Consider the following 19,424-nt stretch of genomic DNA (forward strand, 5'->3'; position numbering starts at 1 on the left):
TAACAACTTTTAAAGCCTTGAGCAGATGAGCTGCCCTAGTGGGTAGTTTACTCGGTTTCAGTAAAAATGGAGTCATTTGCGTTTTATGTGGGTCTGTACGGAAAAGCCAAGGTGGCCGTCAGGTAAGGCTGGGCATAGGGTCGGGCTGGGTCTGCCCAAGGCTCTACAAAGTCGAGCTCAGGCCGGCCCAAAGTTTTTTCTAGCGACCCAAGCCCAACCCGCTTAGTTATTGGGTTAGGTTTGATCGTCAATTTTATACCATCGGTGCCAGGTTCTATATCAACTTATATTTGAAACTCCTAATATTTTATATTTTAATATCTCAAAAACCTTTAGTGAGTATCCAATGGTGCTATCAGTGACATATGAACAGTTTATAAGAATGTCATCTATGACACATTTAGAGTTTTTTAATAGTCATCAGCAATTTACTCTATATATATATATATATATATATATATACCCGACTTAGGTCAGTCCGACTTGACAATTTTTCTTTTATCAAGCTCAGGTGTCAAATAACCAGTCCAAGCCCAACATATCATAGGTCGAGTACCGAACTATCCATCGAGTACCCGGCCCATTGTCTACCATTTGGCCTCCCCAATTAAATGTTACCTTTTAAAAGTTTCAAACGTTGTTGTTTGGCTCCAATCAAAATTTTGAAAAATGTAATTGGCCCCTATAAAAAATTTCAAAATTTTTATTTAGTTGTACAAGTTTTTGAAGTTCATCCTTTCTAATAAAAAAAAAATCCAACTCCACCGCTGCTTGTTGAAATGCCAAGGGGGTGTCTTTGTTTTGGTTGGAATTTACTGCCTGGTAAAATGCGAGGGGCACGTTTTCTTTTGTTTGAACTTTAATTGCATTGGGGCATTTTTGTCTTTTGGTTTCTATTAATGAGTTGAATAGTTTTCCGAACATTAATTAGCATTCCAATATTAGAATAGGAGAACCGTTCAAAGTCCTGAGAGTGGTAAATACTAAAGGGATGTTCCGATGACAATCTTGGTTTTTTAAGTGTTTGGTTGATTTTGATGAAACTCAGTTTTGAAAGAACCTGGTTTTTTAAAAAAGGAGCCAAAAACTTGGCGTCCTTGAAAATGTGCGCCATTTAGAAAACAAAGTTTTTAAAATTCATGAAAAATCTTGTTTTTGGTAAAATCAAGTTTTCACAAAACTTAGTTTGACGAAGATACTAACCAGAGACTCACCCCTAAGAGTTTAAACTTAAATGCAATGGCCGACTCCTCCCCACACCAGCTCATGAAATTTGTTTTATTTTTACATATAAATTTCATTTTTTACGTATAACTACCCCTTAAAATTTGAAATTTAATGTAACGCCAGACATTTATGGCTCCAAATGGGTGCCTAGAAAAGACAAAAATGTTATATCAGACCTTATCCCATGTAGATCAGGCTGAAGGGATGAGGTCCGATTGTCTGAGACACCTTGAAGCCGTCCATCTCAGATCATGAAGAGCCCTCTCGCTTTTCAACCAACCCTACAAAATCTCCTTCACGTTCAGCCGCCCGAGAAGTAGAACCCTTCATTTTTTAGGGCCAGTCCCCATCACAAATCTCAGAAAACGCTATCTCCGAGAGCAATGCTGGACATTGACCGACGCGCCTTCTTTGATTTTGGATCTTAGCATCCGGCTTGCTTCTAATTTCAATTCATTTGTTGCCTGAATCAGTTGGACGGGAGAGAGAGAAAAGAGAAAAAGAGAAAGGGAGCCCATAAAATTAGAATATATATCAAGATTTGGGGACAAAAAGTTTTCTAGTTACAAAAACAAACCACAAGACAGAAGCAAAAAGACAAAATATATTATGCAGTAAACGAAATAAAAGCAGTGGGGAGAAAGTGGATGGACGGAACGGTATTATCACCCAGCCACAGAAGGAGGACGACGCCGCAGCCGAATGACAAAATAGACATCCCCTTGCATAAAACGAGCCACAGACTCTGGCGAAGAGAATGTGCCTTTGAAGACCCTCTTGCTGCGCTCCTCCCAAATGTGTCACCAAGCTGAAATGAGCCACAACCTCCAAACAGACTCCAGGAAACAGACAAGCGAGAGAAAGACAAAAAAAAAAAAAAAATGCAGGGTGAGTCTGGAGAGAGAAAGAAAGAGAGACCAGTCTCCTTCCATTCTTGAGATTGTTGTATTTTTTTATTTCACTAAATAATGATGAATATATCTCTGAAGGGTTGCTGCAATGGTCCCGAGATGATAGGCAGACAAATATTGGTTTCGAACTCTTGTAACATCAATCTTCTAAAAAAAAAAAAAAAAGAGGATGCTCATATATAAACTGAAGTATATAGTGGAATGTCATCTTCAAAGTAACCATAGACCCTAAGAAAATGAAATAAAGGGGATAAATGTTTGGGATAAATGCATTTGAAGTCTAAATGAACCCAACACTAAGTTGCACAAACGAATGCATGTGTGAGTGTACGCGTAATTACTAAAGGGATTTGTACTTTCCCTTCAATAAAAAGAAAACGGGTATCTTGTCTTGTGGGCAAAATAATCTTTCGGGTGTGTTTAACTTGGTGGACGCAGCAATATTTAAGGAGCCACAGTTTTCAATCATTTGTCTTAAGTTGGTACCTCATGAATGAATCAAGGACAATAATTTTTTTTCCTTATCTCAATTTACTTTGAAAAAAAAATCCCAACTATATATTTGGTGAGACAATTTGTTTGAGGGAAGCCATGAAGAGAAGCTTGTCTTGGATAACCTATCTCTTGCATCAAAATGCACCTTTTAATGGGCCATCAAAAGCCTAAGTTTGTTGTTCCTGTTTTTTGAGGCGAGCTACAAGATTGAGAGCTATTGCTCGAAAAAGAGCCAAAGTCTCATCCTTATCTCTAAAGTTTAGGGCTTGGTGAAAAGACGGAATATATGCATCTCTTTCCTATGCTTTACCTTCAACTCGGCATAATATTATAGTGCCACAAGAAAAAAACCGGTGGCGCTTTTATGTCCATGTTACCAGTTCAACCAGCTACAGTAGGGCCCCTTGAGACTTATTCCTCTTATCTCTCAAACACTTGAGAAAGCATAAAGGAAAAGCCTCCTTCCTGATTGGCATCTTGGCACATAGATCAGATGAAAGTAAAGAAAAAGGCAACAACACTTTTTGCAAAGGGAAAAGGAGGACCAGGGCCACAACCCTTCACCCTTCATCTGAGCACCTCCCAGGGTAAGCAAAGTAGTAGCTAACAATGCCAAGTTTTGGGAGACCAAAAACGCAGAAAAATATTCTCTCACGACCTAATATTTTTCTACTCCGCAAGCCCAAGGCACCGGCCATGGCCGCTTGCCCTCTACATATCGGTGTCTTGCCCCATTCATCTTCCTAAATCCTAATATATCTGGATTTTGAGGAAGCCAAGTTTTCCCAGACACCATGCAGTTTCTTTATTCTAGGCAATATTTTTAAAATATCCAAGATTTTTAGGAAGCTCAACTTTTGTTAGAAATCTCACCTTTTCTCAAGGCAATACAAATTTTAACAATTAGTGAAAATTCCAAAAAAGTTGTCCAAAACTTTCTTAAAAAAAATTGATAGAGTGAATAAATTATTAGTTTCTACATAAATTTATGAAACTTCCAAAGTAATGACATTTATTTGCATGCTTCAAGGGGCATAGCTCAAATGGGTGTGCTGAGATGCGTTATGTGGTGCATTTCTATTTCAAGCCACAAGGTGGATGCCAACGGATCGGATTTGGATAGGATATATCCTTAATCATAACAGTAGTTTTTCAGATATTCACATACTTAAACTTAGATTCGAATAAAAAAAAAAGTCATATCTGAATCCAAATCCCAAATTTGATTTTGCAATTTTAAATCGATCCAAATTCAAATTTTATATTTATATCCGAATCTGAATCCAAATTTTGAACCAGAGTTTGCCATTTTTCAAAATTCAATAGCTTTAGATACATGATGTTTGTCTAAAAATGAATCTGATCCAAATTCAATCGGATATTAATGTATATCCGAATCCGATCGGATGCCATTTATTAAATTCAAATCCGATCCCATTTCTTAATCGGATAATAATTTTTTTTTTTCATATCCGTTTTTTTTTCAGATCGGTTCAGTCGAATATCTACTTGAAGATCTTACTGTCCGGTACCAATATAGCTTAAAAGCAATGAGGAAGGGTGAGTGGGCTTCGACTCTCGCTTGGTTGGTGGTAGTATTAATCCTTTTGCTCACCTGATTTTCATCTATTTATATGAAAAATAATTCGCTTTGAGTATATTATAGGGTATGCCTCTTTTGACATAATACCTATGAGAAGGGCATTTGGGGGAAAATGGGTTGGCATTTAAATATACAGGATGCTGATTGAATTCGATCCGATATGAAGATCCAGGCCCATACTGACAACTCATATCATACCCATTTAAAATGTTTCTCCCCTTCTTCTATGCATTGTTTCTTCATCCTTTGAAATATTGTACATTTTATATTATTGTTCAAGTTTTCAAGACAACCACAGAATGTAATAATGCATCACATGAGAATTCTCCTTTTTGCAGAGAAATCCAATCCTGATAGCTAGACTCGTGACTTGGCTTCCCTGGAGAACCAAAAAATATGAGAAGATCCAAAATTATTGCACCGAAATGTGGCCCATTGGATCTGCTAGCCTTGCCAATTTACGCCACTTAATTCTCGGATATGTTGATATATATCCGGTACTGGTACGTCGAGCTTACACATGATTTCTGATGGGTCTGCCTGGTGGAAAGATCCAGATCCAAGTACCCATCCATCAGCTTGAACTTGACAGAAACTATAAGAGCGCTCCAATTTTGGGTCTGCTGGATTTTTTCTTTTTTCCTTATGACAGATTCAAATCTGATCTCAGACTCACATTTTAGTCGGATTTGGATTTTGTTATGCAAAATTACATTCCAAAACTTAGGGCTGTACAATGAGTCGAGCCAGTCAAAACTCGACCCGTATCTGACTCTGTTCGCTCGGGTTCAAATGTATGTTTGAAATGTTAAACGAGTTGAGTTTGACTTATAAGAACTCAACTCGTTTAAACTCGACTCAGCTCAACTACATAATAAATAGGTGAAATATCATGAGAGAATTGTTAAACAAAAGTTAAGGAGTTGAGAAGAATTAGACAGACTTAAGAGAAACCAGTTAAACAAGTTGAGCTCGAGCTCGATACTGTATTGTCGAGTTGTGCTCGAGCCATGTTCTATGGATCTCGGTTCATGAGTTTTTTGAGCCGAGTCGAACTCAAGCTAAACTCTGCTCATGTGCAGACTATCAAAACCTCTGCTTCGAATCTTTTAGTCCAAACTTGTTGTTATTAGTATCATATGGACTAATCAGGATGTGCGCTTCTAATAGAATAAAAACAAAGAAGGATTTATCATACGAAGTTTGACCCCATGCACCATTTCTTGGAAATAGAAAACAGATTTTGACCTGGCTCGCTTGCTCCAAACTACTCAAGGCCAGACATGTGCCCTGTCCCTTCCCATTCAAGCATGCAACAGCCCTTTTTCTTTATCTCTTTCCTACACCTTTTACACATTAGATCTGTTGTCGGATTGTCATTTAAATTGGAAAACACTAAAGTTCATATTGACATAATAATATTGCCATTATTGTTGTTATCTCATAGCAACATAGGGAAACTTCAATATGATATTTTTTTATTTTTATTTTATGCAGTTATGTATCTTTTTTTATTAAAAAAAAGTAGGTTTGAATCTACAATCTTATCCATTTTCAATATAATTAAATCATCTGAATCCGAACCATCTTCTTTCCTGTTTCCAAGAGAATTTTGGTTCATGGGTTGTTTAATCCAAGTGCTGGCCCTAGCAGGGACCAAGTTGTCCAAGTTATACCAACCCCAATGTACTTGTGGTGCTGAAGGGGGGCTTTGTGCGGCCTAACGAGCTCAGCCTTGGTTCTCTCTCTCTCTCTCTCTCTCTCTCTCATCTTGTCGATGGATAATCCATACAAATGATCCAAACTTGCCGGATGTTGGATACTTAAAATTTAGAAATTTGTCATTAAAACTAGGGGTGAACAACCAGTCGAGTAGCTCAACTCGTTAAAGCTCGGCTCATGAACTAGTTCGAGCCGAGTCACTTTCTTAACGAGTCGAGCTCGAGTTCATGAGTCAACTCGTTCAAATAATCGAGTTGAGTTCGAGCTCAACACGTAACTATTGAGTAAAGCTCGAGCCTTACTTGAGTTTGTCGAGCCTTAATCAAGTCAACATATTCAAACGAGTTTATGAGTTTGTCGAGCCTTAATCGAGTCGGGCTCTAGCTCAACACGTAACGTAACGATGAATATCAATTCTATTCAAGCGAGTTTGTCGAGCCTTAATCGAGTCGAGCTCGGGCTCAACATGTAACAATGAATATCAATTCTATTCAAACAAGTTTATCGAACCTTAATCAAGTCGAGCTTGACCTCAATACGTAACTGCGGGGCTTGCTCAAGCTGCTTCCGTCAAGTAATTCTTGAACTCGAGGTTTCATTAGTTGAGCCGAGCTCGAGCTGACTGAATGTTCACTCCTATTGAAACCATTAACTGTATTGGTGACAGTTGTTTTTATGATGATTTATGTTTTTTTGTTTTAATGAACTTTTCAAACCCATCCAACTCTGACTTATATATATCATGAATTCGTAAGAGTATCTGAACACACCCCCTATGCAATCCATCAAATAGGTTAGAGGAATCAAAGTTTTCTATACACACAAACACTCACTCACTCATCTAGTCATCTCATTTTTCTCCTCCAAGTCTGATTGCACATATAAAACCGCGACTACTTTACTTAGTCTCGACCAGAGCTACCATTGCAAATCAAGTTCTCATGCTGCAATAATTTACACGAGTACAGTTCTTTATAGCATTGTATAAATCATCAAGGTGCCAAAATTTGTTGGCACTAGAAAAGGAGACGTGCTAACATTTACAAAAGCAGGATGTAGAGATCGTTCTTAACAAACAAACCAACCATGTTATTCGCCAGTCAAAATTTTGACCAAACAACTTCTCCCAGCAAGGGCTCTAACTACTCTGCCTTTGCTGAAGGGCAGTCTAGGAAAGCCGAGTGCCCAAAACGTTTCTTTCATCCATCTGTCTCTTCAATTATAGAGATAAGACTTTTTTCCCCCTTTTGCATCCATCCCCTTTTCTGACAGCTCCCTTCCCCCGATTGCAGTAAGAAAAATCTCAGAACTACTGTAAGGAGAAAAGAAGCAAACAAGGACCGGACCCCCACTTGTTACAATCTATTAATTTGCATAAAGTAAGATTTAACAGTGCTTAGAAATCCAATCCAACCTCCTTTCCTTACCATGTACATACCTTTCTCTTCCATTGGTGGCCTCCAAAAATCCTAAAAAATACAAAATCCGGACCAGAGATCAGGATTTCCCGAAATCCCATTATCACCACCTGCTAATTCGATTAGTCCAAAACCATTTTACTGATCGAGTTTACCTACCACGCCCATCAATTTAGAGCCTCTCCTCTCTGCTCTTTTTGTCACTCTCATCCATGGCTAAAGAAGCAGAGAGCAAATCCACCCCTTTGAATTTCACACTCACTACTCTCTCTTTGTGTCTCTGAATGTGTGTATAAATACAAGGGAAATCGACCAGCACAACCAGAGCCCCAGATTTTCCCCCTTCTCGTTTGTCTTCTCTTCTCTTTCGGTGCTGCATTGCCATGGCGAGTCCCTATAGGAAGATGGGTAAGCTGGAGCAGGGCTCGGAAGCCAGCTTGGAAACGGGACAGGTCGATATGGCGGATAATTCCAAGAGGAAGAAGAGGCTGGCCCTGCTCTGCATTGTGGCCATGGCGTTCCTCTTGGCCTCCGGTGTCGCCGTCGGCCTCTACGTCCGGTCCAGGCGCTCCGGCTCGGGGTCCCGGCAAGGTGCCATCCAGCCGAGCCAGGAGATCGTACTGGCTTGCCGTCAGACTCTGTACCCGAACCTCTGCATCGACTCGCTGGTTGCTTACCCCGGCGCGCAATCGGCCGGGAAGTCCGATCTCGTCCGAATCTCAGTTAACATGACGCTCCAGCACGTGGGCAGGGCGTTCACTGGGCTGACGGAGCTCGCCGGGGTGTCTATGACCGGAATTGCCCGGCAAGCCGTCGACGACTGTCTCGAGCTCCTGGCGAATTCCGTCGACCAGTTGTCGAGGTCGATCGCCGCGGTGGCCGACGGCCGAGGCGGCGCTTCGGACGTCATGACGTGGCTGAGCGCCGCGCTCACGAACCAGGACACGTGCACGGAGGGGATGGGGGAGGGGGCGGAGGACTCGGTGCGGGACCGGGTGGCGGCGGAGCTCCACAACCTGGAGGAGATCGTCAGCAATTGCCTGGCCATCTATGCCATCGCAAGCGGCGACCGCGACTTCGCCGGGGTCCCGATCCAGAACCGGAGGCTACTGGCGGCCGACGCAGAAAGCGAGATTTCTTTTCTGGAAAAAGACGGCTTTCCGTCATGGCTAACAAGCAGGGACAGGGAGCTGTTGGCCATGGAGAACAAGGACGTGCAGGCAGACATGGTGGTGGCCTCGGATGGTAGCGGCACGTACAAGACCATAGAAGAAGCGATCAAGGCCGTGCCGGAGAAAAGCACCAAGCGCACCGTCATCTACGTGAAAGCCGGAAGGTAGAAATTCTTTTACTTTTTAACTCTTTCCCTCTCTCTCTGATATTCACATTCACAAACACACAATTGCTTCTTGAATGACACAAACTGATGGGGCCTGATAAAAATTTTTACATGATCTTTCTACCATCCCCAAAGTCCCCAATTCAATGAATCAGAATGCGATTGATTGGTACAGCGGCACCAACTGAACCAAGTGGCGGTGATTCAATTCTCCGTCAACGAATGTAACCGCGTTCTGCTCTCAACATCAAGAGAAAAGTTGAGCACAATTAGTTTGATGCATTAATTAGTTCATTTCGTTGCATTTAGTTGATTAGAACATACTGTGAAGGGCTGCTTTCTGGTTGAGGTCATCTTGATTGGGTAAGTGCTGAAGATGGCAGCTTTCTTCAATCATTTATGAGGTCGCTGGCAATTCCTTTCTCAAATTTGCAATCGGTCGATTCCCAGAGCGACCACTTTCCAGGAAACCTTCCCTTGAGTGCAGAGTTGCAGAATAAAGTCATCATATCTACTCATCTTATGAAATCCCCAACACCATTAATCCAAACAGAGTGCAACTTTCCATGATGGTGCTCTCCAAGGTGGGTTTTACAGATCGAGAAGAGTCGAATATGAAAAAAGTAGATTTCTTCCTCGTCTTCTTTTAAAATCTTCTTCTGCTTCTCCTCTGTGAATTGCTCCTGTGGCTGTAAACTTGTAAATGAATTTCTGTCTTCTTCTTTTGTCGGCGTCTGTGAATTTTATAATCCACCCAAATCCCTCGGTACTGTTCCTCCTGAATAAAAAGGCGACCTCCTTTTCATCGCCATGGAAAGACTGTTGCACTTTTTGACTTTTTATAAAGAGTAAAAATTCCCAACCAGTGGACTCACTCACATTATTATCTCACAAACCAGTCGGCCGTCCTCCCGTTTTGATCCATGACGTTAAAACAGGAGGCGTGCCCGCCCGTATTGAAGGCGCCATGACCTCGATCTTGCGGAGATCGAGCCACTACAGATGTTCTCACAGATCCTTCTTGCGAACTTCACCATTAAAAAATTACAAAGGGACACACACAAGTGCGTTCACTCGGTGGGTTCCTCCCTGGTTGGTTGAGTCCAGTTGGAGGCTGATCGGAGCCCCTTTGTCCATTGTACCTTTTTGCTTTTCTTAGTCCTCAAGTTTGCTGACATCCAAGACCTGTCATCATTTCTCCAGTTCCTCAATTATTCACAGATCATAACAGGGAGAGGAGGGCCGGCAAAGTAACATTCTAGACGACGACCTCCACCCACTTGTCTCTTTATTAACTCTCTGCAACCTTGGTAAAATCTAAGGCACAAGATTTTGGTAGTAGATGTGTGGATTTCTTAGTTCGATAAATCCTTCGGCCTTTCATAATATATATATATATATATATTCTAACAATTGATTTCTATATATACTAACAATTGATTTCTGGGCCAGATACCAAGAAAACTTGAAGGTGGCAAGAAAGAAGTGGAACGTGATGATCATCGGTGACGGCAAGGGCAAAACGGTAATCACGGGATCAAGAAGCGTTCTTGGTGGATACACCACGTTCCACTCAGCTACGTTCGGTATGTCCCTCCAGATCCTAGCCCCTCTTTTAACTCTAGGGCTCCATGGACGGATTTTCCGGAGGGTTTAGACAAAAAAACCCGTTTGTCATGTTTGGTGGGACTTGAATTCCCAAGGAGCATGACAAATTAGTCGTTTGTCTGAAGCGGACCATCCAATATGCTCGACCCTGGCATTATCGAGTAAAGAAAGGAACCCCCATATGCCTCATGTGTGGCCTTCTATTCTATTCGAACTACATGGGTGGCCCTAAAACTTTAGGGTAGGAGAGTCATCAACTTAATGATTTTGTGTGTTCTCGGCTCTCAATCGAGCATAGTACCTATAAGAATCAAACTGACAACTGAACTTTCACAGAGTTTGGCAGCTCGACCAGCTACACAATGTGTGTTACTCCGATATCATGTGGATGAACTGAGTGTCTATGAATCCAAGACGTGGAGGGGTTGGGGGAGAACAATTTTAGCCATTTCTTCTCCATTAAGAGTCTATGGTATCACTTTTTCTTTCTTTTGCCGACGCCCCACTAAGGCACAAGGGGCCTGAGCTATATATGTGGACCCGAACACGTCTAAGTCCGGCCATACCCACCTTCTGCCCACTACCGGATTCGATCGCGACTGTTTCTATACCTGGGCCCATCGGATCTGTAGCTCTTGTGAACTATGGGGCCGGACGTCGGGTCCAGACCTGAATTACGTCTGGTCCGGACAGCCCAACCCAACCTCTTGAGATCTACGTCAAAGCAACTTACACAGCTGAGGTGGTCCTGTATCCCCATTTCTCAAAAGAATAGTGGAAGGATCCAATAATTTACTTAAGTTTGATACAGGACCAAAAGATACCTAGCGAATTGGATCTTATCCGGTATCATTATCCCAGTATGTGATGATAAGCACCGGCTGCCTCTAGAGGGGCAGAAATGAGTGGTTAGTATAAGCCCACATTTTTAGGGTTGGCGTGAGTTTTTGTTTCTCCAAAATATTAAAAACTCGGCCTCTGGCGCCTTTGAGAGAAGTTGAATAGCTTGAGTCCAGGGATTAAGCAGCTTCTCGATCTTCTTCTATAACTTCACCTCTTGGCCTCCAAGCATTTGAGAAGAACTTGGTGAGTTTGAGTCAAAAGAACCATTTTCTGCCACAAGATCCTAAAATTTGGTGGACGTCCTTCATGCAACCCCACTTGTCAAAGAAACAAAACTAGAGAATCTCTTCTGGGTAGCGCAATTGGTTGCACCGTGTGGTGCGTATTAACCTCATCTTCGAAAGGTGCTATCCTGATGGTATTGAAGGTTGTCTATAGCCGAGTTTTTATTTTTATTTTTTTCCTCCATCCCTTACTCTCTTACACGGCTACATGCAAGTATGTCTTGAATTTGACTGACATTTTCGATTTTTTTTTGTCCATTTACTTAGTTTGTTATATAATATAGTAAGGGAAACAGTATACTAAAGAATAATGTTCTCCATATGTTTTAAAGAACAATGTGGTTCTATCTTGATTCTAGTGCAAGAAAATGCCAGTTTGTAGTTTTATTTCATTGGCTGTATGATATAGGAGTCTGAGCATGCTCTCATTTTTTCACATGATTTTTCTGGGCCGCACCGACAAGTCGAGCAGGGATTTGATTGTTTCCTACCGCGTAAGCTGTCCCCTTTTCCGGTGAAAACCCACAGCGGGCAGAAGCTTAGCTGTCATTCTCTCCGTCGCTTCTCCCTGAGAACTTTGAAAACTTGTTCTTATTTTATTGATAAAATCTTGGAAAAAGTAAGTGCTAAAAGGTTACGAATCAAAATTCAAAATTTGCATTTGTTTTACTAAATATTTGATGTTTTCTTTTCGGAAAGAATTCGGAACTCTTGTTGTTTGAAAATTAATGGGCTTCATTTTCTTTTTACATCAATTCATGTAAATAAAAATGTACCACTAGATTTATGATGCTCGGTTTCTATTAATCGACTTTCTTATAATCGAAAAATACAATTACATCTATTATCTGTATTTAGAGGGAAATTATACATACACATCGGGTCTAATTAATGTTATAGACACCAATTTTTACTAAATTGATCAAGAAAAAATTCGTCTATATATATATATTATCTGATTAATTGATAGAACCAACACGTAGGGGTCCTGAATTAAGTGAAAAGTCAAGAGAGCAAGTCAGTTCTTTACATCTAATAGACAGCTATGAGCCTCTGGCCTTATATTAAGTTTGTCAGTCGATTTTTTTTCTCTTGCCTTTATTATCGTTACCTAAAATTGCATGATAATAATCTAAACTAATGATAATAATAATGACATTATTGTTATTATAACTGTTATTGATAACATCAATATTAATAACAATGATGATGAAGGTGATAAAACATATACTGATTTATTACTGATCGTAGTTATTGATGCGTATCGAATCTTTCACTTTAAACTGTTAAATTAAGAACTTATTATAGGTTATGAATGTATAATCAGTATCGCACGCAATAATTGATTCATTGTTGTATTGTTTCTTTTACGATCTTATTTTAATAACTTCTCTATTGTCATTAATTGGTCAATGGGGTCGCTAAGCATGTTTATCGCATACCATTGATTAGTTTGCCGTCATATAAACCAATTGAGATCTCGACGTCAAGCCAATATCAAACTCTTATAAAGGCCAACTCGATGATTTTAAAGCAGCCGTGGAGTCAAATCAACTAAAATCCAAGAAAAATAATGATCAAGAAGTTGGATTTCATCATGATCTTATGATCTTGGTTGATATCTCTTGGCTTGGTGGTGTTTTTTGTTTTGGCTCCGCCGTTACTTACAAGCTCAATTTTGTCTCTGCAGCCGCAACCGGCACCGGATTCATTGCCCGGGACATCACGTTCGAGAACACCGCCGGCCCCCAAAACCACCAAGCCGTCGCTCTCCGCATCGGCGCCGATCACGCCGTCGTGTATCGTTGCGCCATTATCGGCTACCAAGACACGCTGTACGTCCACTCGCAGCGGCAGTTCTACCGGGAATGCGACATCTACGGCAGCGTCGACTTCATCTTCGGCAACGCCGCCGTGGTGATACAGAACTGCAGCATCTACGCCAGAAAGCCCATGGAAAACCAGAAGAACACGATCACCGCTCAAAATCGCAAAGACCCAAATCAAAACACAGGAATCTCTATACACATGTCTCAGATTCGACCAGCAGAGGACCTGGTTCCATTCAAAGGCAAAGTGCCGACCTATCTCGGCCGGCCATGGAAGTTATATTCTCGTGTGGTTTACATGTTGAGTTACATGGATGATCATATAAACCCCGAGGGCTGGCTGCCATGGAGCGGCACCTTTGCATTGGATACGCTGTATTATGGGGAGTACATGAACTACGGCCCTGGAGCTGCCGTGGGGAAGAGGGTGCAGTGGCCGGGGTACAGGGTCATCACGAGTCCAGAAGAAGCCAGCAAGTTCACTGTAGCTCAGTTCATCTATGGATCCTCTTGGCTTCCATCTACCGGAGTTGCTTTTTTGGCTGGTCTGACTCAATGAGAAAGCGAACTTGAGGTCTTTACTAGGCTTAGAAATCCTCTTGAAGCACTTGCTTGCCCTCATAGCTCTCTCATTTTTTGTGAAAGATCTAAAATAACGGGGTGAAATCATTGGTGGGTTTGTGGGTGGTGAATAAAAGTGTACAGAGAGGAGAAACTATAGGTTACAGCTTTTTAGAAGGTTCAATTATGTAACTCCATACACGTAAAACTCTTGTACTCAGGTCTTTTGCTATTATTAAACCTATTTGTCGACATATATGTGAAAAAGATTGCAGCGGCTTACTTAGCTCTTACGGATGCGAGGGATCTCAGCATGCATGCACTACCCATCATCATCTACACAATGCTTCTCATTTTACTGACACTGAGACAGAAGCGTCAATAAAGATGTAATTTTTTACTGACACTTGTTTTTTCATGCGTCAATAAATACCCATTCTTTTGTAGTGGTGCCGTCATGCCGATGAATCCATTATATATATACTATGGGCCTGTACTACTTACCAGACGGTTCTTTCTACAAGTAGTAGTAGTAGTTGGAGCTTTAGTATGTTATTCATGGAATCTTCCACGCATCAGCTTGAAAAATAGGCATGTTACGATTGCCATTATAATAAAAAAGAAGGTTCTTCGTATACAAAAATTGGATCATCTCAACTACTTTCTCCACGTTATCTCTCTTTTTGTGACTCACTGCCCACTTCACCTCATATGATTCTTTTGATTAACACATAAGCAGATGTACAAGTGACTGCTAAACAATATGATTATCATTAACAAAAATTAAGTATCTGACAGGTATATGCCCAATTTAGTTTAGGGATCTTTCGTTTCTTTCAAAAAGGTGTCATCTTTTTCACCTTTTTCCATAAGAAAAGTAATTTTAATATTTTTTTCAGCGGGTACGTGCGTCTAACGAGAAAAGGGGATTTTATTGCTGAAAGTTCAGGAGAAAAAGCAAAGCCTTAATTACGATAGATACAAGGGAAGGACGTATAAGCCATGGCGGACAGGGACGCCAAGTCCAAACTCGCTTCCTCCGTGTGGGTCCCACAATACAGAAACAAAAACCACACCTTTTAAATATGATATTTAAAGTATTTTTTGTTAAATCTAATCTTAACAACCTTAAGATGCAAAGTATGTATTAAATTGATCATTTTTTTAGTTTTTAATAGTGTTTATATAATAAACAAAAATGAATGGCTTTCGTAGCATCAACATTTTAATAACAAAAAATCAACAGTTTTCGTAAAAAAGGTTTTAAATAAAATAGTTTTTATACATATATTAAGATGTTTATATGTTATTAAAAATATAAAATAATTTTGTCACCAAAACTTAAAACGTCTACTTTTATCCTAACTCAAATGTCTTGCTTTCAGCACAATATATATGGAAACTCAAATGTCTTGCTTTCAGCACAATATATATGGAAAACATTCTTCATGTGAGATGACATGAGATTTGACAAAGCACATGGGGAACACATCGACGTTTACTGCATCGTACGCTCCATGTGGCTCCAAGCACGGCCTGTCTTTTCCTCGCCCGCTAATTGGCACCAGTCATGGCTACCTGCCTCTATCAGCCATAGCCCGAAACACACGGTAACTATGAACATAATTGTTTGATAATTTGTGAGCCTAAAAAAAAAGTTCATCAACTCATACTTTAAGTTAGATTACATGGGCTTAAAAGGATAAAAGCAGTACCAATCCTAACTTTTTCCAAGAGGCATAGTTTTGTTCATATTGCATTCAATCTTACAGTAAGGAGTGGTAACAGCCAGAACAGAACCAGAAAAAATATTTATTTTTGTATTGACATTTTAGAGAAATTTCTCTCATTTATATATTGATGCTTCTTAAAAATAGATGGCTTAAACTTTAATAGATCTTCACAAACCAGAATGGAAGCAAGGGGGACGGACAAATCTGACGACTCCATGGCCAACAGATGGAACAGACGGCTGCACACCCTGAATATGACATATCCAATTAGTGGTAAAAGAAAAAACAAAGGAAAGAAAAATAAGAGCTAGCTGCCCTGAGCTAGCTACGATGACGACAAGAGAAAGGCAGCCAAGCCAGCTGCGACGCAACTCCTGGACCGCCCACCACAAGAAATTAAAGTAACAAGTTTGGAATCCATTTCTTTGATTCAAAATTTTGTTCATACTCGCTCAACTTTACTTGTGCAGTTAAGCAGATTGTTCAATTACCCGTGTATTAAAAAAAGATTGGTGCTTAAACTTTGATGGGCTAGCAAACAATCAACGTATTGAATTGAAAATCTATGAACCCGCTAGCTAGCTAATTCATGCTGCTGTGATTTTTCGTCTTCAAAAAGTTGAGAGTATAAACTACTGGATGAAATAAGTTATTAAAGGCAGCAAGATGATCAGCATGACAACCATAAGCAGCCGGGAAGCCATACGGTGAGTGGTGTGGGCAATTGCCCGCACCAGCTTTGCGAAGTTTAGTTCTTTTTATATTAACAATTTGATATATTTTAGTGTTTATATACATATATATAGGTGCCCTTAAAAGCATAAAGCTTGTTGAATTAGTGCCCACACCAGTCAAAATTTCTGACTTTGTTAGTGAGGAGCATAAGTAGTTTAATTGGGTAGCCTTTACAAAGTGTAATTTGCAATATGCATATGCATCCTGCTATTGATAGTATTGTTGATTTCTCTTTCTTTTTTCAAAAAGATCCAATGAAGTAAAAAAAAAGGGTCATTTAAGTGTTGCTTAGCAATAACGCAGTGTTTCATGAATTTGTTCCAATTTGACAGATTCATAACACCTTTTCTAAGATAAAACGAATCAAATGTAAACTGTTGTGACAAGTTGTTGGTTTTGGGTTGATCTTTCATGAAGGTGTATTATCCTTCCCCATTCTTTTGTTACATATTGGAAAAAGGTGAGGGCAGCTTCTATTCAGAAAAAAAAATAATAATAATAAAGATCTAGCAAATTTTGAAAACAATTTAGGCGACAAATTTTGGAAAAAAGAAACCCAACAACATTAGTTCTCAAATGCGTTAATTTTATATAATTTCATGAATTGTTGTATCAGTGGGAAAAAAAGTTACTAGCAGATTGTGACTAGATATTCTTTAAAAAGTTACAACCAGATTCCTAATATATGCTCTTTGTTATGATGCATTTGGGAAAATGTCACCTTCGGCCAAAAGTGAAAAGAGACTTGCCGTACTTTATAGCGAAACCAAAAGGAACTAAGAAAGCCATATCTATCTGCAATTTAAGCTATTATATGGAGGGATTTATGAAAATAACTGGATTGTGGCTAACGAGCATAAATAAATACTTATTGTATTATTCCACATGCCTAAACAAACAATTGATTAAACTAATTTATACAGATTTATTAGAAGTTGGTAAAAAACCAATTGAGCGTCAACAGCTAGCACCCAGCAAGGAAAACCATGACAGCAAAAGCAGTGGTCACTCTTACTTCCAAGGGGCCCATGTCCCTAGTTTTCCTGAACAAGATTCACTTTTTTCCAAGGCCTTGTGGTGAGAGGCTGCACCCAAACCCATGCAACAATATGATATCTAGCAGACGTTGGATTCAGCAGCATAGTAAAATGTGCAACTCTCGTAGTATGTAAAATTTTGTAAATATGACCTGAAGATAAAGATTGAAGCAATTCATACAACACCTTAAAAAGTGTTTTACAAATCTGCCTCAACCTTTTGGGGTAGATGTACGAAACAGTTACAAATTATTTTATTTGTTGTATAGACGTTGATCTCATGCTTCGCATCTAGATTCAAATTCATTAGTAATTTGGTCATAATAGAAATAAAACTTGGGGTATGTTTAAGAACACTGTTACTGTTTCATGCATCTACTTTAGAAAGTGGGGTAGATTCATGAAACACTTTTTAAAGTGTTCAATAAATTTAATCAAAGTTACAGTAATATAATGTTACTGTTTTCCAACAACCTCATAGTGTCGATGACACTTGGTACTGATGGCATTCGTTATAGTGGCAAATCATGACAACAGATCATTGGCAAGTCAATTTGTGAATGAGATATATAATGACATCGTGCCCTCCACTTTGGTGATAGACCGTCTCCAATTAGGAGCACTAATGGACGAAAGCAACAAGAGATGAGGATGTAAGATTCTTTCCATTTTCCAAGATGTGACTTGACAGGCGAACCTTCTTATGGGAAACCTGTTTGTTTATTATACGTTCTATGATGAGGTTTTGCCTAACTCAAAAATGACGTATGCCCATGTCATCTATAGTAATTGAAGAGGAGAAATTTTGTAAAAGAGTCCATTTGTCATTTGATTGGTAAACCAAACTGTTATAAAAAATAACATTCTACCTGTTCATCACAGGTTATTATTATCGAAAGCAGATCCTGTACTTTATGAAAATCGGATAGGGACTCTTTCAGCCGAGCAATGAGCCTACCAAAATTAGAGGTTATCGTTAATTTAAGTTTTAGTTATGCAATTAAGCAACTAAAATATATTATCAACAAATTCACACATTTAGTGCTTATAAGTTTAACTGAGCACTTTAACCACAGCCAAAAAATGCTAGTAGGTGATTAACCATAGTCAAATTAAAGAGCTTTTCCTTTATAGGCATCAAAATTAATTAGTGAGATGATGACTTGTTTCTTTAGTAACAGTGGAAAGTTGTGAAAGAAAAAAAACCCAACTTCATTCACAAAATGAAGTAAAATCTTATCCATCATTTTGGTAAACCCTAATAGGTACATGTGTGCGTTTAACAATATCAAAGAGCAAAGTGTCTTGCTGATTATTGCAAAATACAACTTAAGTAATGCGTACATGCTTGAATCGCCAACAAATCCAGCCATGATTGAAGGTTTGGTCTGACTCACCCCCAACTCGGCCTGACTTACCCCTGACTCGTCCTGATTTACCCAAAATTGCCTGATTCAACTGCAGTAAAAATGCATTATGGTTATTTAAATACTCAACCGAATCAACGAGTAAACTCGCTGACCCAGTTATCCGTCAATCCGAGTCCGAGTAATGGGTTTACCAACTATGACTTTTATTCTCACATTCATTGACACCAAAACCAAGATTAAGACCAGATCTTGGTTGTTTTTTAAGAAATTTTTGCTCTATCCACTGCTAGATCTCATTACAAATTCACTTAGGCTCCAAAAACTCTCTCTCTCTCTCTCTCTTGATGTTACTGAAACCAACTCCCAGCCACTAGCTGCAGAACCTGATCATAGTCATCCATGCTAGGCAATTCTAGATGGCCCATGTTCTTGTCATTGAGGAAGCTTCTAATTATTTGAGATTTGAAATCCATGGATTTGATGTAAATCTTAGTTGGCATGGCATGTTTTTGTGATGTGACAAAAGATATACGGTAAAACCCGTAGTTCATCAAAATTACTTTGGATCTTAGACTAGACCTAAGATCCACACTTAAAATCTCTATTTTTACGTTTTTGCATGATTTAAAATTGAAAGGGGAGGGTCTGATCTTGAGGATTTTAGATCAGGGGCAATTAAATGCCTCTTAGAGGCGTATTTGATAGACTT

The 19,424-nt window shown here is 39.6% G+C and overlaps 1 protein-coding gene across 1 annotated transcript; it reads left to right on the top strand.

Annotated features, from left to right (window-relative positions):
• The first annotated feature begins 7,531 nt into the window (after positions 1–7,531).
• LOC116266766 (probable pectinesterase/pectinesterase inhibitor 34) lies at positions 7,532–14,094 on the top strand. The gene is made up of 3 exons (XM_031648099.2): positions 7,532–8,712; positions 10,168–10,301; positions 13,141–14,094. Exons 1-3 carry the CDS (start codon positions 7,760–7,762, stop codon positions 13,836–13,838), a joined length of 1,785 nt encoding a protein of 594 aa, XP_031503959.1. The 5' UTR covers positions 7,532–7,759; the 3' UTR covers positions 13,839–14,094.
• The last annotated feature ends 5,330 nt before the right edge of the window (positions 14,095–19,424 follow it).

Source organism: Nymphaea colorata, chromosome 13 (assembly GCF_008831285.2).
Source record: "Nymphaea colorata isolate Beijing-Zhang1983 chromosome 13, ASM883128v2, whole genome shotgun sequence".
Classification (NCBI taxonomy): domain Eukaryota; kingdom Viridiplantae; phylum Streptophyta; class Magnoliopsida; order Nymphaeales; family Nymphaeaceae; genus Nymphaea; species Nymphaea colorata.